Source organism: Fringilla coelebs, assembly GCF_963513975.1.
Source record: "Fringilla coelebs genome assembly, chromosome: 6".
NCBI lineage: Eukaryota > Metazoa > Chordata > Aves > Passeriformes > Fringillidae > Fringilla > Fringilla coelebs.
The window spans coordinates 17,347,875-17,369,691 of NC_140034.1; the positions used below are offsets into that span (position 1 = coordinate 17,347,875).

Consider the following 21,817-nt stretch of genomic DNA (forward strand, 5'->3'; position numbering starts at 1 on the left):
AATAGGAATGATCTTATTCTTTATTTTAAAACTGCCAGATGTAAAATATGCATGTTATTCCCTGCAACAGGGAAACATGCAAGCTACGTATAACATGCATAATATAACTCTTTTGTGCTGGTAATTTAAAGCATTTGTGAAGAAACAGTCTACAGGAAAAATGTCCAGGTAGAAGGCCCTTGTGCAACCTTAACTCTGATCTGTCAGGATGTCATACTGTTAATTTCCACAGACTACAAATCTTGCACTCTGCACAAGATGGCTCAAATCACATGAGTTCTAAACTGGGCATCATACACCTACCCTGAAAAAAACCAAACTGCATTTTAAAATTCTTGAATTCACCAACTATTGAAGCAAAATACTGACCATCTGATGAATTTGCCATCTCATGAGAGTGCTCTCACCTAGTAATCTGAAGCACATCTCCCTTAGCCAAGCATGAGCTTTGAGCTCAAAGAAGTTGGCTGGTAACATGTGGCAAATCAGATAGTCAAGTGGCTCCTTCTGGTCTGCAACCCAATCATAACATTACACAGAAGTGGCCAAACCAAACACTGACTTTGTCACTTGAGTTTCTTCTCATGCAAAGTGTTATTTCTTTACAGGCATAATAAACAGTTGGGATAACAAGTGTACTCAAATGTTACACCTGGACTCTGGGAGGTCCTCTGAGGGCAGTGTGTGATGTCAAGCTGCATTATGAGAGCTTCAATCTCAAACTGCAGGTCTACCAGTCAATAATAATGCTTTTGGTTCTGCTGAGGAAGGAAACTGAGATCAAGACAAATGAGATTGGTTCCAACCCTGGCTTCCTCACCCTGGGCTATGATTTACAATGACAATATACACTTGTTGCTTGAAAAATTGAAAGCTAAACTTCTGAACATACTTTGATTTATATTTACCATTGCTCTGAATGTTAAGTAAGTGGAATATTTTCTTTCTGTTCAATGTATTAGTATCACTAGAAACTGGACAAGCTTCTAGTTGTCCTCTAATAAAAACAAATTATATTCTCTTAGACTTTTTACCATATTAGGCATACTGAAAGTACTTGACATTCTCTAAAAATTCACACAGGATGTTGCTAATCTAGCTCTTTCAAACCCCAAAAAGTACACAGGTTTCAAGCAGCTATGCAACATTAATTAGAAAATAAAGGTAGTTACTGAAAAATATTAGTTACTTTCCCAGAAGTCTTCTATCTAAATTTCTTCAAAAATATTTTACCTGCTTGACAGAGAAAGTAGTGCAGCATTCTAGAACTCAGAAAAAGAAACAAAGGTGAGAGAAAGGTGAAGGCCACATACACTGACATTTTCCCAGAATTTATATGACCTCCTGAGAATATAAGTCTTCCCAGAACTTACAGGACCTCCTGTGAGGGACCTCAGAGTAACAAAGAATTCCTACAGCTTTGCTGGACAAAACACCAATCTCTTCTTTTAAGCACTGTGCCACTAGCACAGAGCAGGGTAAATGAAAATTCTTTCAACTCTTTAAGTAACAGGTTAAACACAAATACCTAAGTGTACCAGAGCTGGAGGCAAATATGCCCATCATGAAGTCTTTCTTCCTTTTATCCAGCACATGTTATATGTAATAAATGAGATGCAGTGTTACTATAGTTTCCTGAAATCACTATAAATATTTACCAAATGTAATTTCATCATACTCCTAATTCCCACACATTGAAAATCAGGCCAAATATCAATCACTGAATATCTGAAGTTACAAGAAAAACGTAATTTGCTTCTCCATGTTAGTGTGGCAGTGGAACATTGAACAGTGAGAACAGAGCCCTTCACAAGAGAGAGCACAGTTCTTGTGAGATATGTTGAAGATCCTTTTGTGCATCTTTAACAAAATCACAGCTGTCAGTGGTTGAAAACTTCAGCTGGAGAACCAATGAATTAAGTGGACTGTCAATTTCTGAACAATGCCTGAACTTGTATTAAAGCTAATTTTCATCTCATTTCCCCACCATTTTTTCAGCATGAGATTTGACAGCTTTAGCCCCCATTTACCAAGGCTAAAATATATTTCCCCACTGGAACATAATGAAATACATCTTAATACATTTTTACAAGTTGTGAGAATTATTCAGGAAAGAAATCTTCAACAAAGGGCAAAACAACTAAGGTAATTAATGTAACTGGCATGTAGAGAGACTAACATGTAGCTTCACTCTAGATTTATCTCAACTGAGTTGGAACTTGTCATATTTTCTTGCATACAGATTTATCTTCTATATACTATTAATCAACTAATAGTTTCTTTCTTTGATCTCAATATACACACTTAAGAGAAAATTAAATGAGAAACAACTTGTTTATTAGAATGCATTTACCCCCTCTATTTTATAAGGTTCTCTTTCAGAAGGTTTAAGAAGTTTCAGAGCATTTTGAACTAAGAGCTCATTCATTAATTCAAAGATTTACTGAAACATTTGAGTTTCAATAAACTATCTGTGTTACTCCTATTTCAAGCTCTGTCCTAGATAGTCTTTCTTAGATCAAGGCTTCTCAAAAAGAAAATTAGTTACAATCTTTTGACATTTGTTTTAAGGCCAAAGTATAAAAATGTACTCTTCCCTAATATTGCAGGCTGCACATCAACATTATCCTCAATATATTTTTATATTTTCAGCCATCACCCCACAGCTGCTCTCTCATATAATTTTCCTGATTTGCATGTTCTAGAGATATCTCAGAAACTGAGACAGTTGAGAATTTGTACACCTCTTCAAGTGTTATGAAATATAACCTGTGAAATATAGAATGGAGCAGAAGCAACTCTTCTTTCTTCTGATTTACAGCAATTCTTTCATATTTGCACTACAGTATTTCTTTCACATTCCACTTCCAGAGGACTGTTTTTAGCTCATGCCTGCTCTCTTCTAAACACTCCCTTTTCAACCCTCCTTCCCCTATAAGTTCTGCAAAAAAATTTTTACTCCATAAAGAATATCTATTTTCTTAATGCATATTGGAATCATAAAAGAGGAATAAAAACTAGCATTGAAGTCATTGATCCAAAGCTTAAACAATAAAGGAAAATATTAGAATAAAGAATCTTATAGTTGCTTTCTTTGAAATCACAAGTAGAACATGGAACTGATATCAAATGGCATATAATCACACCACAAAAAAGTTAAAATAAAGCTTTGGAACACAGCAGTATTCAACTGACTCAGAGTTACTCAATTAGCTTGCTTCATGCAGAACACAAGCCTACTTTTCCTCTCAAGTCACACCTTACCTTTGCTTCCATACTGCTCTGGTGGGAGGTCATAAGGTACAGGAAAATATGCTGCTGAATCTTTCCTTTCTGGAAGCTTTTCCCTTCCTACATGAAAGTAACCTTTGTCCAATCCCTATGAAAGAAGGGAAAAATACAAAAGAAAAGATTCATTCGTTTCTGGGAAAAAAGACAAACAATCTACAATAGACTCTTTCTCAATGAGCTATCTTAATGAACAAACTTTCTGCCTCCTTTACTGAGATTGGATACTTCATGAAGCACCTTCATGTCTTCAAAACTCAGCTTCTCTTACTTCTACTATTTCAGCTCTTCACTTTTTATTACATCCATTGGATTGGCCATGTGGGTCCATATTGGAGATATTCTGCCTTCTCAGGCCCCTACACATACATCAATTTATTTCCATGTTCACTAGGTGAACTCCTTCAGTGTTTAATATTTAACTAAAGTGAAAAGCTTCTAAAAATTTCTCTTTGCTACTTAGTTTCATTCTGATCACATTAACTGGATGCTCAGTATGTTTTATGGACTAAACTAGAAATCACTTTGTGTTACAGAAGCAAGTCTTCGAATCTGTGCTCTTCAGACATGTTGGGAAACATCATCCACAGACAAAAAAATTAATGAAGATTTGAAACTGCTTGCACAAGAGCTTCAATGATTACACTTATATAAGAATAACAGCATTACTGTCAAACAAGGTTAAGAACTAAAAAAAGAAAAAATGCAATACAGTACAAAGGTAGACACATTTAAAGTGATTCGAGTAACTCAGGCAGATGGTATTGCTTTGCTACTTCTCCAGAGAAACTGGATCCCAACTGTAGTGATTTACACAAAAGCAAAATCTCTTAGTTCTGAGATTTCAAATAGCTTACTGTCAATAAAGTACAGTTTAAATAGAACAAACCAGAAATTTAAAAGCTATCAAGTTTCTTTATTAATTTATAAGATATTACTGACAACTACTTTTCTTTCTAAAATCATAGAATAGTTTGGGTTGGAAGGGATCTTCAAAGGTCATCTAGTTCAATTCCTGTACACTGGGCAGGGACATCTTCCACTAGCAGCAAGTTGCTCAGAGCCTCATCCAACCTGATCCTGAATGTTCCTAAGGATGGGATATCTACCACCTCTCAGGACAACCTGTGCCAATGTTTCACTACCCTCACAGTAAAGAATTTCTTCCTTAGATCTAGTCTAAATATACCCTCTTCTAGTTTAGAACCACTGCCCCTTGTCCTGTCCCTACAGTTCCCAATAAAAAGCCTGTCCCCACCTTTCTTATAAGCCTCCCTTAGGTAGTAAAAGGCTGCAATAAAGTTTCCTTGGAGTCTTCTCTCCTCCAGGCTGAAGAACCCCATGCTTTCTCTTGTCTTTCCCCATAGGAGAAGTGCTCCAGCTCTGACCATTTCTGTGTCTCTTCTCTGGACTTGGTCCAAAAGATCCTTCCTGTGCTGGGCCCCCAGAGCTGGATGCAGCACTGCAGATAGGGTCTCATCAAAGCAGAGCAAAGGGGCAAATCCCCTCCCTCATTCTGCTGCCCACATTGCTTTGGATGCAGCCCAAAACACAACTGGCTCCATGGGCTGCTCATGTCCAGTTATTAACTTACACTTGATTCAAGCTCTCTGGTCCACCAGTCTGAGTTTCACAGCATTACTGTTTTGTGATAGTACAAGCAAGAATCCTAATTACCAAAAAATCCCGTGGTATTCAAACGCACACACTGTCTGAATGGAAAGTCCCATCTATACACAATACTGCAAGTCTTTTTTCACTGGAGCTTTACACCACCAAATGTCATCATTTTAAGCTGGAGACAGCAACATCCACATGACCACACAAAGCATGGGAATCAATGCAGCCTTGTGCCTTTTTCTTTATATTCAAGAAGAATAGTAACCTAGAAAAAGGAGAGCTGCCAAAGAATGTCAGACAGCAGTTCTAGCAAGTCAGTTTAAGAATCTCCGGTAGAATATAGATGCATCTTTTGTCTCATGACCCAAAGTAAGAGCAAACTGTAGGTTATGATGTAAGAAACATTATATATTATTTCAAGGACAAGGCAAAAGCCACTGCCCTTTAAATGAAAGGGCAGAGGAAACAAACAAGGTCCATGCTAACGGATTGTGTGAAAGAAAATCCAGTTTGAACTTCCCTTTCTTATATCATTTCAGTCAGATATTTTGATAAATCTGCATTAAAACCAGGCTACAGCATTTGGTGGAGCTTAGCCTTGAGGTAACAAGTAATATGTTGAAAACACACCAAAGTAAATATGCAAGATTATTTTTAAAAACTCATAAATACCTAAGGGTTTGATTGGAAAAAATTCATAATTATTTACACAAAATGCAACAATCAACTTGTATAGCCTTACTTCCAATAAATTTGAATCACTCAGGGATTGGAAGAAATGTCATGTAAAAATGTAAAAACCATACTTCCGTTCGTAGTAGAAAGAACATGAAATATGCCAGGGATTCTACAGCACACAAACAACAGGAACTGCGTAAGTGCTGGTGGTGACGAGAGATATTTTTTCATGACTCACAGCAGTCAGGTTGCACTCAGTGGGAGGGTCTGAGTGGTGTGTATTCCTAGATACTACTCACAAGATGGCATTTAAATTGTCAGCATGTATGTGACATGTATGAGGTTTGATTGCCCAGACATTCCATGAGCTTCTCTTGTCTTCTACATCACCTAGGGAAGAAACGTGGAACAGCAGAGAAGGTTCCTCTGCTGTATTGTGAGATGAGTCTTATGCTAAAACAAACTTCACAAGCCTGATCAACAGCACCACAATTACAAAGCTGCTGCCTGACACCATCTGAGTTGGACATTTGTGAAACCCTTATTATCACAAAGCACAGTGTAAAACACAACTTACCTCAGCCTCTACTTACAAAATAAGGACATTTTTAATATGGTTTTTTTTCCTCCCTGTTATCCATTGTTTTCTTCAACCTAGCAATATTTTTGTTTCTGCTTAATTTCTTCTACACTCCATGCCCTGTTATTTCTTCAGTGTTTTTCTTTTCAGGCATTTTGCTTCCTTCTCTTGTTCTACAGCTTTGGTTTTCTCTGCCTTATTCTTCCTCAGTACTCAGCAATCATATTTCCTCTTCCTCTGAAAGACTCTGATGCTGTCCTCCAATGCTGCTTGACTCACTTCATCCCAAAACTGTTTTATTTGTCTGTCAGAATTTATTTTAACCTATAGAGATCTTCCATTCAGGAAATATTTAGCTAAGAAAAGACATTTGGTTTTCCTCAAAACACACTGGAGTAAGTGTCTAGTTTGTGGACTACATTCTTTAACAAGGCTCTCGGAGGAGATTCACATGCTTTTAAAAATAACTCATGTGTCTATCTTCACATAGAAACTGAAGTAAGTCACACACTTTGTCGGTTTTGAGCATTTCCTGAATGCTGACAGCTCTCACTGCTGTTCCCAAAAAACAAGCCAGCAGGATCTTGCATAAAATAATTTTGTCTGACTTGTATATTTTCCTCAGCCATATTCTATTATTTCAGAAATTTTCCCTCAGCAGCTTTATTTTGCTCTTTGACTGCTGCTTACAGCAATACATTTTGAAATTCTGATAAATACATATCTCAACTGGGAAAGAATTCTTCTTGTACTTTTAAAACTTTAGGTGCTGATATGGCTTCTGTTAGTGCCTTAGCATCATACATTGAAAAAGAAGACATTGGGAAGAATGGGAAAAGGAAGTTTAACAGCTTTTCAAATACTGCCTCTTCCAGTTTTTGAATGTTTTTTGCCCCAAAGACAAAGCAGACTGCAGACTATAAAAAAAGACCACAAGATAAAGGTAAGAATTGCTAGCCCTACTGAAGTGGGAATTAAGACTGATAGCATTACAGAACTTTGATCATACTGAAGTAACTTTTAACAGGAGACAACTGATTATCCCACTGGATGATTATGGGAATAATGCTTCCAATGCCAGTAAACAGAAAAACAGTCCTCTTTGGCAAAACTATTTAAAAACTTGCTGGTTTCAGCAGCAAAGAATTAAGGACACACACAAACTTTACAGGGGCCAGGCTCATCTGGCCAGCAGAAGACACAGCAAAATCCTTCCCACAGCACTGGGCACAATAATTCCAAAGAGAGCTTTATCCAACTGTACCAAAAGATTTTATATTTTAATAGGAAGCAACAGTGACAAACTCAGGTATCTAAACCTGAAGTTTCTTGGTTTGGAAAGTATGTCTCTGGGTGTGTCTTTTAACACTGAATTTGAAAACCTTGTGGCAATTCTGGGAACACTTAAAGCAAGGCTTAGCATATTGAAGTCTACATACAAAATCTTGGTTTACTTACATTGTATTAGCTTTCCTACTCCCACTCCATTTTACATGAGAAACCAAAGAAGAAAGTGGTATTAAATTGCCTTGGAAGTTGATATTCGAGTCAAAGAGCTTAACCAACTTTATTTTGGTTCTGCTGTAAGTTGAGCTATGACTGAAGGTGCCTGGCTCAGTTACTCGAACACAGCAGAAATTTAAACAGTTCAGTTCTGAAAATCACATGCATAATGCCTGGCTGATCTGTAATCCAGATCCAGTTCACACACCCAGACCCAGACTCAACTACAAAACAGTACTTCACTCCAGTGAGTATTCAACATCAAATACAGCACTTCAGGATCTGAACTACTATTGTTAGTTGTCTGAGTTTGATTATCTAGATATAATTACAGGATTTGATAGCACTAGGTAGGCAATTATGGGTAGGTTTTCAGTTTAATATCTGTTTAATGTCTGTTTTAATTTAATATCTGTTATATTTCTCTGAGCTTGTATTTCTAAAAGCTGACTGAGCCAGTACCATATTCAACAAACCTCTAAAAAGATTTCAGTATTTCACAAATTTTTATACTATTTTACAGGTCAAGCTCAAATTATCTTAGCATCTTATCAGACACAGAAGCTGTGAGGAAGAACCATTTACTTAAAAGGCTTTCCATTAGTCACTCATGAGATTTTTTCAAACAAAATAATTACTGGAACATGCTTCCCAGAAATCTTTTGGTCATTTCATTCTCACTACATGTTTTACCTGTTAAAGATGTACTTTATCTCAGCCTCTGGAAAGGAATCCCCAGCAGCTGAAAGAGCAAGTTGAAAAAGACAGAGTGTAGATGTAGGAGGTGAGAAATAGAGATGGAAAGGGAAATGTAGTTCAAACACAGGACAATCTTTCTTATAAACATTATATTTTACTCAATAGAAGCTTGTGATCTAATGCCAGCATCAGCTGATTTTTCCCTAAACACTAAAACTGTAAATGATAACAGCTGCTGCTATATTGGGAACAACCATTCAGCATATTTCTGAGAGTCTGTATTAGCACACCAGGCCAAGACCCAACCTCAAAGCATAATTCTGGAAGCATTTTTTTTTAAAAAGACAAAAACTGGCAGTCAGCTGATAGCAAGTGAGGAACGATCCACTTCCAAATTTGTATTCAGCAGAAAATAGAAGGCACAAACTGCAGAACTAGAGGAGTTCTTAAGATAAGTGACATGATGGGTGCGCTATGCTAATACACCAGGATGGCCAAGTAGTCCCAGATGCTGGATTAAGACTCCAGTCTCTTCTGGAACATGGGTTCAACTTCCATCACTGCCAGGTAGATTTTAATAGTTGGATTATATGATATTAAAAGTCTTTTTTCCAGCCTAAATGATTCTGTGATTCTATGATGCTAAGTCTTAACTTCTACCAGAACTTCTACATGTCATGAATTTTGTGATAATACTGCATGAAATAACCTAAAGAAACAGAACTATCAGAAACTGGCCCCATTAAATCAGCATTCTGACAGCTAGAGTATGGTGAGTCCCTCAAGGCCTAGGAAAGCTCAGTTATATTTCAAAGCACTTCATGTAGTTTATATTTTGCATAACTTTAGTTGTAAACAAGCATTTCTGTTTCTAAAAATTTTAGTCTATTCCCAGTTCTCTGTTATCTTCACTTAAAACTACTCTGCCACAAAGCATTCTAAAACCACAAAGAACCAGTGTGATGAGCAGATTAAGTTATCAAAGAAGCACTTTTTATGCAGTTAACTTCAGGGCATATGCATATAAGAAATTCATAAACTAAACAGTGCATCTTGAGTATCAGATGACTGCATGTACATAAGCCCAGTATCAGTATTTGTCTGACTACCTCCTTGCTCCCAAAAGTCTCTGCAGGCACGCACTTCTCAGTGAAGAAAGGAAAGCAGCTGCAGTGTCTCTCCCTGCTTTGCTCCCACATACACTGTGGGATATCACATACATGTGATAATCAGGTGACCTGTTCTTTTCTGGTTGCCAGTCTTGACAATTAATTATCAATATGTAGGAAATTGGGAGAAGAACTAAGTATTCTCTTCCAAAATATGTAATATATGATATATATTCTCACTAGTTTTAAATGAGCTTCAATTAAGTTGTGCTCTGAGAGGTCTGAAACTCAAACATAAGACTATCTTGTGCACACTGATAGGTTTTAGTACAGCCATCTAAAAGCTGTAGAAATTATAGAAAGCATAGGAGCTTTCTATAATTCACAAAGACAAGAGAGGTAAGGGCTCTAGAGAGAAAGCATTGTATTCACACCATGGTTAGCTAACCTGTTACACACCACTTTGTAAAAATACAGCAGGCCAAACAGACCCAGTGAGGAGAACCCTGAGAACATCATTATGTAATTGTTTTATATCTGGATCTGTTTCTCTAGAATCATATTTGCATTTTAAGTACAATACTTACCAAGTACAATACTCCCAATCCACATGATACAGAGGGAAAAAAAATTGAGAAAAGTAAAAGTGATCAAAAAAATCCTCTCCCCTAGGAACAACTGAGCAGGATAAGAACTCATCATTCTAGACAACAATAAAGGTGTCTGGAAAGAGAGGTATGAAAAGGATGATTAGGGATTACATGGGTCTTGCATCTTTCAGCGCAAGAAGAAAAAACCTTCAAATGAGTGACTTTCAGAACTGCTTCATGTGACATTACTACGTTGTGGAACTCAGCCAGAGCAGACTGTGACTGCCAAAAGCCTACAGACATTTAAGAGCAGACAAGAGATGCTCACAGAATAGGCCTCTAAGTCATGAAATATGCAGGGACAAACTATGACATAAATGCCTGGCCATTATACTTTCCCACAAGTGTCTGCTTTTGACCACTGAGTTTTGAGATGTTCCTTCGATATAATAAAGTAAAGCCTTCTACTCCCCCAGCAATGGCTATTTTGAAGTAACCAGAGTGTCAGAAAGGGAAAGATCTGGAAGCTTGGCTCTACCTCATACTGCACATCATGTTTTCTTACCCAGATCCTAGCCCTTTATTACTATTTTCTATTCAAAACCTCATGGACCATCATTCTCCATAAGCTCTGGTTCCAGAACCAGGACAAAAGAAAGGTACCTCAATATGATTTCCCCACTCACCTTTCTGCCCCTTGAACTTGTCCTTCCTACTTCTTCCTTGCATTAGCCCTCACCTGATCACACTGAGCTGGTTCACAGAATAACTTTGGAAACTTGTCCTGTTTTGTTTTGGCCAGTCTGAGCTGGTTTAAGGGATAAAGAATCCACTCAGCACTTATGCCAGTACAACTAAGGGAATGAAGACAGCCAGAAAGTTGTGGTCAATGGTTCTATATCTAGCTGGAAGCTGGTGACAAGTGATGTCCCCCAGCGCTGTCTGGGGACTGGTGCTCTTCAGCACCTCCACCAATAACAGAGACAGCAGGACTGAGTGCTCCCTCGGCAAGCTTGTGTTGACACCAAGCTGAGTGGTGCAGTTGACACACCTAAAGGATGGAATGCCATCCACAGGAAGCTGGACAAGCTCAAGAACCTCATTAGCTTCAACAAAACCGAGAGCAAGGTGCTGTACCTGGGTCAGGGCACAGACTGCGAGAAGTCACTGAGAGCAGCCCTGTGGAGGAGGACTTGGGGTACAGGCCAGACATGACCTGGCAATATGCACTTGCAGCTCAGAAAGCCAGTTGTGTCCTGGGCTGCATCCAAAGCAGTGTGGCCAGCAGGGCAAGGGAGAGGATTCTGCTCCTCTGCTCTGATGAAACCTCACCTGCAGCGCTGTATCCAGCCCTGGGGTCCCCAGCATGGACCTGTTACAGCAAGCCCACAGAAGGGCCACAAAGATCATCAGAGGGCTGGAGCACCTCTCCTACAAAGACACACTGAGAAAGTTGGGATTCTTCAGCCTGGAGAAGACTCCTCATTTCAGCCTTCCAGTACTTTAAAAGGAGTTTATAAAAATGCATATAGAGAGAATCCTGTGTAGAATGCAAGATTCATGATAGAATGCAAGCCAAATGTTTCTCATGGGGGTTTGGAGGAGGGGGTAGTAGTGGGAGGGGTTTTCCTGTTTCAATGGGGTTTTTTAAATGAAAAGTTTGCAGACTGGCAAGATCTAAAACAGGTATGGCCATTCTTGGCAAAAAGACTAACTCAAATATTCCTGATTTTCTACCCATTTGAAGTATACACAGAAAAGCCTGAAAAAGAATACTCAAATTACATGAATATTACAAAGTTACAGGACTGCATCATCTGGTGATTAATTACATTTATACAAAGCCTGTAATTTACTAGGTACAAATATACCAATACCATAAATTCTTTGCCTGGCAACACCCAGAGACAGCCAACTGGAAGTTGGAGTACCCAAATTCCAAGAACATGAATTTATCCCTTTCAGGTCAGTAGCTGTTAGAAGTCAATTTTTGCACAACTTTGTTTGCCCAATGCTTCATTATTCTGTTATTAATAGTTGTTTACATAAATGGTGTTTTCTTTTTTAGAGATCATTGATATAAAAAACAATGCTTCCTACTAAAAAAAACTGTAGGATTTTTCTTGTTTTACTCTCTGATAAACACATTTTCTTCCACATAAACCATGCTGGAGAAAAATATCTCTAAGGTTCATGATATCAGAGACCTCACTACTATGTAAACTCATTATAAATGTCAAGAGTGAGATACAGGAATTCTTCAGCTGCAGTCAGAAACCATCAAGCTTAATATGCAATCTCAGGAGACTACAATTATCCAGTTAGGGTAGGCAAACATTTTACAATGCCATAATATTAGTAAATATTCATTTGGGACTAGATTACTAATCAGCAGAAATGGCAGAACATTATGTGAACATTATCTAGGAAATAAATACTCTTTATCAGCAAAATATTTCTAAGGACTTTTAGCATACAAATACTTTTTCAGAGAAAATTGCAGTTTCTTCCCTGGAAAGAAGAAATTTCACAAAGGAAGAAGTCTGAATGGTTTGTGATCATAGACTAACTGGTGTTGAGAATATTTTGGTACTGTCAGCTCATCAGAGAGAAGGAGGAATCAACGATGTCTTACATCTCCCCCATCAGGTAATAGATAGAACCCAACCCAAACATAGAAGGGAAGCTTTTTTCTTAAATACAATGTACAATTAAGGACTTTCTACCACAGGATTTCATAGAGGGCTAAAAACCAGCAAGTGTAGATCAATTAAGCGAGAGTCACATGACTGCAAATGCATTTCAGAGAATGAGCAAGAACAGCAACTGGTGCAAGATTAGGAATTGTTTCTCAAGCTACAACACACACCTTACTTCAATGTGAATATGCATTCACAGCCCAGTTTTAAAAAGCACAAGAGAAGAGATTTGATCATCCTTTCCAATAACATTTAGGTATATGTTAGAATTTCAAAATATTATTGCCTGCCAGTAAGAGGAAAAAAGTCACAGCAATACCAAATCCATACCTGCTCTGTAGGAAAACAAGACTCTATGAATACCTCACAAATTTTATTTCCTCTTAACTTTTTTATCTGGAAATAAAGACCCTACTGATGAGATTATTATGCTTGTTTTTATAAATATTTGCTTGTTTTTCAGTTATGCTTGTTTTTATAAATATTTGCAGATTTTTATCATACCCCAGGATCTGTGCTTGAACTATGAACTTACAAATGCTGAAGGCAAGAAAAGAACTCCAAGTTCGTAAGAACGGATCATCAGTTGGCTGCCATTTTTCTCCAGAGCTCCCCAGGCTGCTTTAGATAGATTGGCACTGTGAAGAGAAACAAAGCATTTTAGTGAGGCACAATCTTCAAATGCAGAAAAAGTTTAAATAACATAGCCTAGCAATGTCCTTCTAGCAGGAGAACTTAAATTCAACCAGAAGAATCTTCTCACAAAAAGTGACTTGATTGTTATTCCTTATTGCTATTTGTACAGCACAGTGGGAGCAACAGAGACAATATGTAGAAAGGCATTCATATAACACATGTGGATAATTATACAAGACTATTTCTGTCACACAGATCTACAAGACAAATTCAGCCTTTTGAATCTTCTCTGCATATTTCAGAAAGGAATTTGGTACTGGGAAATAGCTTCAATTTGATGACTTAAGAAAATGAAAGGCTAGCTCAGTTAGGACTAGTTACAATACATCCAGTACAGAGTGGGTTTGCATTTACATTTTAGTACAGAGTGTTAAACAGTATCTTTTGCTCTTGGCATTTTGTTCTTGGATCTTTTTATGATAACAAATACTTATCAAAGAGGTTTTGTCTCAATTTGCTATTGAGCACCATGCTGTATTTAATCTTTCATCAGTATCTACTATAAAGTAGATCAATTTGGAAGTCAAAAATATATGCAATTCTGTTGTCAAAACCTACTTCTGCAGCACAATACAAAATTTACACCTTATGTTTCAACTGATGGACATATTGGATGCTATTTGGTAACAGCAAATGGTAGAACAGAAGAAACATGAGAAGAAAATAAAGCAACCATGAATTTCTGTATTAGGTGGAGTGAGCATCACATTTAAATGACTTAAAACCCTTCAAAAAGCACACTAATCATTATCCCTATTGCAAGCAACAGTATAAATGAGTAATGAAATTTAAAGAGACCAAATATAAAGAGAAAAAAAAATTAAAGTAACTGAGCATTTAAGAGTAAGGACAAATCATAATCTGTAGAATATAGGGTTGCATAAAAACTGAAACATATCTGTAGTTTTCATTTACAACTAGTTATTCTCCCTTCAAGTCAAGAAATTCTTTCCTCCTTTTCTGGCTTTTTTAACAATTAAACAACAGAAATATAAAGCTTATATTTCAAGGCAGACTGCTTAACAACTCAATCTGACAAAAGATCAGATTTCAAATTCTATGTATCTGTATGTTTTATCACAGCAGGGCACCCAAGTACAGCTTCAGCTAACCCAAACTCTACCTATTTTGTAGAAACCATCACATTCATACTATAGCACACCATATCTTAAAGAAACTTAACCCAAATTTAAAAATATTTATAACTTTAATTGGTGTTGAACCCCAAAACTGGCAGTCACAACTCAGACAAGATTTTAGTATGATTATCAACTGTTTCTGTCATAACATTTCAATATGCAGCCTCAAATGGGGCAATGCAATGGAGAAACATTAAATATGGACAAAAATTCGTATCACTAATTGAAGTATTATGTGGGTTATGGAAGTAACTCACCTGGGCCTGCAGCTGACAAAAAAACCCCATATACAAAGTTCTTAAGTGAGAGATGTACTGGTTAGATATTTACCTTGTTACCAAGAACCAAGCAATCTTCTGGAAGTCAGGAGAGAGTCTCATGTAAGTCTTAATGTGAGGTATAGCATGAGTTCGACCCGTGACTTCTGCTGACCATTTGCTAGAAAAGCAAAAGGAATTCTTTTCATATATGGTTTTATTTTCAGGTCTAAAAGATACCATACGACAGTGCCATGATTTCAGGAACATTACTTACACTTGTCATACTCAACACTTAGTTCTCCTAGAGATAATCTTAAAATACCACATTTAACTGAACTGTTAGCAATTCTACTAGAAGTCAGAAGGGCAAGGGTTTTTTTTCCTTAGAACCAGCCCAGAGAGATATTCTCCTCAGTGTGTCAGGTTCTCCTAACAAGTTTTTTCCATTTCTCTGTTCCAGATAGCACTCAAGGAACTAAATGTGCATATTAAAAAAACTAGATTAAAATAACAAGCCATTGCTGGACTGATTCAGCATCAATGTCACAGTACTAAAGTGTAAGCAAGCAGTAAATATATGTAGATAACTGAAAGTATGTAGTTACAGCATTAAGAAGCACTTTACATGTTCACAGCTGTTAGCCCTCACCCAAATTCAGGAAGAAAGCTTCTTAACACACCTTCCTTCACCCAGAGACATTTCTTTCCCCAGATGTGAAGGAAGACTCTGGTTTCAGATGTCACAATCCTGCTTCCCTAACTCAGCATTCTATTCTAATACGCATATCAAAAAGAATCAATTAACTCTGAAAAACTCAAAACTTATTCAAAACTTTATAAATCTAAAGAACATGCAAAGCTCTAATACAACAATCATGTGGACTTGTCAGCCATATGTCAAACTCTTGTCAAACCAACTTCTTCCACTCTATGAAAATAAATATTTGACTAACTGCACAAACATAAGGCACACTGTATTAAAAGCCAATCAACTAAAAGGAATGTTAAACTACAATACTTTATCTACCATTAAAGCTGATCAAATGTTTTGAAAGCAGCAATTATTAATAATTGCAAATCTGTCCTCATAAATTAGTAATACTGGAAGGAAAAGCAAGCAATAATACCAGAGAGAAAACTCTGCAAATTGCTCTGTTTACACAGTAGCTAATCTAACAAAGCAGTCTAGTCATCATTTGCTGCAACCAGAAATGTAAAAGCAACATTAAGTTTAGTCACACTATTTTTTTGAAAAATTAAAGTTCTGAGCTGTATCATAGGTTAAACAGACTCAACTGGCAGAAGAGAGAAAAATAGCCCACAGAGATTATAAAAAGTCACGTGCCTGAGGAAGACATCCTGCCTCTTCAGTTGAGAGGCTGCAGGACATCATCTTCCAATGCAATTAATCTCTTCCTACTTGCAAAAAGGAGCTATTCATTTTCCTTTACTGTAAGCATAAAAGACTTTTTTTTTTTTCCTTGCAGCTTTGGTAGAATCCCTAATCTCCTGCTGGTTTCATATTATTTTCCAGTTTCAAGAAGAATTTTCTAAATTCCTCTAATCCCTCTACTGCCCAAAGATTTGCATTATAGGAAGTCTTTCAAACAGCTCATCTTGCACTTACATCTAGTGAAACCTGCTGTTTTCTGTGTATCCCAGGTTCCACAGATAAAAAGGTGCATTCTCCTGCCCTATGGTAAGAGTTTACATGCAGGCTCTGCTCAAGGGCTACTGTCCTGCATTATGGCAGGGTAAGGGCCTGCATCTGGGTAGTCACTACAGAGCAATTATGCAGGGCCACTGCCATCTGCAGCCAATTCCACAGATGAACTTGAAACAGCCCTTTTGCAGCCAGAGCAGGTTCCTGTATGTCCAAGGAGACAGCTATGTGGGCATTTTCACATTGAAAAGGAATAAATCAATGAATTATATCATTATTAAGTAACATTCTGGGTACTAAATAAGAGACTAACTGAAAAAAGGTTACATCTTTTTTTCTATTAAGATTCTCATGAGGTATGACTACAGAAACCAAATTAAGACTGCACAAACACCCCCAGATTTATGATTTTTTTTTCTTTTGAATCACGACTGAACAATCTTGAACAAGTTGATTGCAGCTTTCTTCCTTTGCTGAATGTGTTCAAAGGACACAGTTAAAAGGCAGGAGACAAAGCCTCACATGCTTTCTGCCTGAGTTCCATTCCTTAGACATTGACCAGCAAGGTTCATGACAGCAATCACCTTCACTCTAGAATGGAGGATGCTCTCTGCCACAAGCAATTGTGTTTCAGTCCCCTGAATATACACCCAACTGAACACAATCTTACTAAGTAAATTTTCTTACCAGAGCAACTTCTGTCCAGAAGAGTTAAACGTTTCTGATGAAAGGAATGGGAAGTTGTGGTCTTGTAAGAGGTTACAAGTTCTATTAATTTTTTTTAATCTTTGCAAAACAACTTTTCCCATTGTTTTCTAAACATGCATAAGTTTTTAACGATTCAGCCTGAGGGAGACATCTGGCATGGAATGTGTCAGACTGTTAGAATTTGGCACAACTAGTAGCACATAGAAATAGAAATTCTTAATAGAAAATGTCAGGCATCTTTAACAAAAGATATTGCCACAAGGGACTGAGAATTTTTGCAGGACTGCTGTACTTAGAAGAAAAAAAAATAAAGCAACCACCAAGAAAAGCCTTTCTAGTCCTGTTGTGGCTCAGTTGAAATCCCATTAATACAGAGGCACGAGTGGGGAAGTGAAATACAACTGGAAGTTAAAAATAAAAAGAAGTAACATTATTCCTGTTCAGAGAAGGAAACACTATAGAAAAGTTTACAGAAACCTAAAAATCCAGTAGCAACATTATCCCACATAATTTTTATAGGTAAACAGCATGTTTTCTACCAACTGTTGGATATAAGACACAGAAGATAAGGAACTAATGGCCTTTATTTTAAGGAGTTTAGGAATGACATGCTTGTAACCACTTCCATTTATTTGCTTTTAACACTCAAACATTACAGCACTGTAACTTTAAGCATACAGCCTGAAATAAAAAAAAAAAAACCCAAAGAATTGGGTTCTACTTACTGAAAATAGGAATGCAACCACAGCTGTTTCTGTGCTGTCTGTATACTGTACGGAAGTGAGCCACCAGCTTAAGGAAAAAACCAGAACATGTACATTTATTTTTTGAAAGACATTCTAAAAGCAGCAAGCATCTCAGGGAATAAGCTATCTGTCCTACTCTCATGAGTTACTTTTGAGAAATTAAGTGCTCCAATAGTATAAAAGGGTATACACTTGCTGGGGTCCTTTCCATTCTTATAATTTAGCAAGTTGCTAAACATGACACAGCACATTTACACTAGAAAAATCAGAAGCTGTATATAAGGAGAACTATGGGTAGTTTTTTTATATCATACTACTTGATATCAACAGATTGGAATCACTACCTATACGAACTAGAGGAAGTAAATCAAGCAGCTTTCAGAAGAAAGAATAAACCTTCCAAATCCCAAACAATGTTATTTTAAAAAGAACTTCTATGATGAAATTATATTTGTATTGATTTGGCCTTTGGCTAATGCACATTGTGATTTCTTGAAATGGATTTAAGAAGAATCAGCCAGGCATACTGAATTACATTAGTGTTGTGTAGTAAAAGCATGATGCAAAGCCTACCATATTCAACATGTCCTAGAAGACACCAAAAGAACTCATTACAAAAGCTTTACTGCTCTCAGGAATGCACTAACTGCAGGAGTCTACAGAACTGCTCATTTGCAACAACACAGTCATGTAATTCACCAAGTGTACTGGGTCTCACCCACTAGAATTATTTACTCATTTGCTGCTGTGAGATAAGGACTAGGAAGAGAGCAAAGCGGGCTCAAACTTTAAAGGGTATAAAGAAAACTTTGTTAATAGAATTAAAAGAAAAATAATAAGAAATCAGAATAACCTTCAGAACACTTCTTCTTCCCCCACACCCTCTTTTCTTTCCCACTGACAATGTAAAAAGGCATGCCACCACTAGTGGCTGATCTCCTGCTGCCAACGCTCACAGCTTCTGAAGCCTGGCAGCTCAGCCAGTTTCCAATCTGCCCCACTTTCCACTCATCCAGCCTGTACTTAATCACATCACTGTAAAGATGTTAGGGATAACGGTCTTTAAAGACACAGGTAAGCGAAACAATATCTAGGGGCACTCCCTCATACATCAAATCACTTATCATAGAAAGACATCAGGTTGATTAGGCATAATTTCTCCTTTAAAAATCTATGCTGACTACTCTGAGTCACCTTCTTTTTTCCATCATATGTTTGGAAATATTTCCAGGATTCCTTGTTCCATTACCTTCCTAGGGATCAAGGTGAGGTGGGCAGGCCTATGGGTCCCCAGATCCTTCTTCTTACCCTTGCTACAGATAGGAAAGAATTCTTTTCTTTCAGTACTCATGAATCTCATGAATCCAATTGCCTTGACCTTTTGAAGACTTGTTTTTGAGTAATAGAAGCTTCCCTGTATCAGAATACTACAGTACCTGTTCCTGTTTCAGGTTGGCTGGGGCTATGCTTTTACAAATATGACAGTGAAAATAAACATGGGAATAATGAACAGAAGAGTTGTATATTACAATATCAAAAAAAGAAGGACCAATAACACCTTAGCCTCCATTGTATCTGATGTGCAAAATGACATTGCAATCAAAACAGAAGGAGAACTTAACAGGTTCAAACCTGAATTTTCTGCCAAAATGAAATCATGACTGGAGTAAGAGCAGTGGGCAGGAGCTGTTGTTTTCCTATACAGTGACATATGAACATGGCTAGGACAGACAAATGTTACAAACCAATGCCCACAAAACCTTATCTATTCAATCAGAGCTCCAGCAAAAGCAGTAAGATTCTACTGCCACCTATTCTGTCACATTATCAGCAAGATGAGAACTTCATCTAACATAAACCACTGAAGTAATTTTGCAGGACATTATGACCACGAAAAGCAAATAAATAGGGATTCATCTGCTTACCAGGATAGCCTTCTAGACTTTGCCTCACATTGTTCACAGTAGGATAAACCTTCATGGAGGTAGAACAAAAAGTAACTTTAATACAGCTCTGAATAGACAAGCTGTTAATTTTCGAACAAACATTTAAAAGAAAACTTGAGAAAAAATAAATTTTAAAAGCTTCATTTTTTTCAAGTAATAAATTTACACTGCAGCCTACAACCACAATTGTGCAAATAACACAGAAAGTTTACCACTCTTACAGAGTGACCAAAATTAGCTAGCAAGTCTCAAGTAATACTGCTTCAGCCACTTCCACAGCAGCCAAAGCTAGTTCTTAATATTATTTGATAATATTTTAGTCTCACACCTCAAATACAAGATATGAGTATGCAGGGGCAATTAGCACATGGTAAAAGCATAGTTTGACCATCATTTTTCCTTAATTTAACAAATTCCTGCCACAAACTTTTCTACTTCTCCCCTTAATTCTGCTCATAACCAAAGGTATTAATGACTAAGGATTCAGCTACATCTCAGCAGGAAAAACAGCTGCATCTACAAAACCCAATGGAAGATGAGCTGTAGAATGAGAAGGTAATTTTGATGAGATGATATAAATTTACTGTCATGCAGATGGAAATTATGGTACACTTTTATAGCAAACCACACACAACTAAATAGCTTTAAGTGGCATATATATAATTTCATGATAAAAACTCCATTACTGTCTTCCAAAAGTTAAAAGCAAAACAATGACTAAGATTTCCAAAACAAATGATTAAGTGTTAAATAAAGGTCACCAGCATCTAAAAGACATACCAAATGAATTGGGACATCACATTTACGGAAAGTTGTCACACTGCTTCCTGCAGCCACCAGGCTCTCCTGGAACTCTGAGCACAGCCACTTGGACCCATCAGCTCCCATTGAACCAATGCTTGAGAACTGTCCAACAAGAGGCCAGGATTCCTGTGCTGGTATTGACACAGCATGCTCCTTCAGAAGCTGGTGAGGGGAATTAAAACACTGTTAGACCTCAACACACACAGAATACCTTCATCAGTTTGATATCACTTTTGATATAATAAATCCTCTATCATTTACTGCTGATAATGAGGGAGATTAACATTCATATGACATATTTAAGTTTGCAATTAAAAAAAAATCATCAGGCTTTCCAAATAAACTCACTTCAAGAGAAGATTAAACATCACAAATTTTATCCAAAAGCATCAAAACCAACCATTAAATAATGGGTGAAAAGAATGTTAACAGCTCTTTCTAAAAACAAGAAACATTAGCTTCAGAAGTTCCAACAAATAAAACAACTAAATATTTTTCATATTTGGTGGTTGTTGGCCATAAAATTCCTCTTGTATCCTAAAGCCATGACACCCAGCTACAATAGAAGTCTACAATAAGAGGGGAAAAGAGAACAATTGAAGAGAAAACTGAAATGATCCTTTTCAACTCTTAACATAATACTGTCAATATTCACCCCTAACCGTATCCCTAAGTCCCACACCTATACATCTGTTAAATATCTTCAAGGATGGTGACTCCCAACACTTCCCGGGGCAGCCTGTTCCAATACATGACAGACTTTGAAGGAATTTTTCTTAATATCCAAACTTTATCTACCCTGACACAACTTGAGGCCATTTCCTCTTGTCCTATCACTTGTTACTGGAGAGAAGAAACCAAACCCCTCAGCTACAACCACAACTTCCTTTCAAGTAGCTGTAGAGAGCAATAAGGTCTTCCTGAGATCTTTTTTCTCCAGGCTGAACACCTCCAACTCCCTGAACTGCTTCTCATCAGCACCCTGGTCCAGACCCTTCAGCAGCTCTGCTGCCCTTCTCCAGACACACTCCAAGACTTCAATGTCTTTCTTGTCATAAGAGGCCCAAAACACAGCACTCGAGGTATGGC

General features: G+C 37.3%; 1 protein-coding gene across 4 annotated transcripts in view; it reads right to left on the reverse strand.

The window, feature by feature from the left end:
* TDP1 (tyrosyl-DNA phosphodiesterase 1) overlaps positions 1–21,817 on the reverse strand; it is a 38,338-nt gene that overhangs the window by 4,564 nt on the left and 11,957 nt on the right. For 3 of the 4 annotated variants that reach the window (XM_084207277.1, XM_084207276.1, XM_084207278.1), the window contains exons 10-15: positions 20,705–20,890; positions 19,904–19,952; positions 17,958–18,024; positions 14,932–15,039; positions 13,302–13,404; positions 3,265–3,379 (exon numbers count right to left, since the gene is read on the reverse strand). In XM_084207277.1, the coding sequence (XP_084063403.1) occupies positions 3,265–3,379; positions 13,302–13,404; positions 14,932–15,039; positions 17,958–18,024; positions 19,904–19,952; positions 20,705–20,890 (628 nt within the window). Of the gene's footprint in view, positions 1–3,264; positions 3,380–8,294; positions 8,412–13,301; positions 13,405–14,931; positions 15,040–17,957; positions 18,025–19,903; positions 19,953–20,704; positions 20,891–21,817 lie in introns of those variants that run through there. The other variant, XM_084207279.1, reaches the window with a different exon arrangement.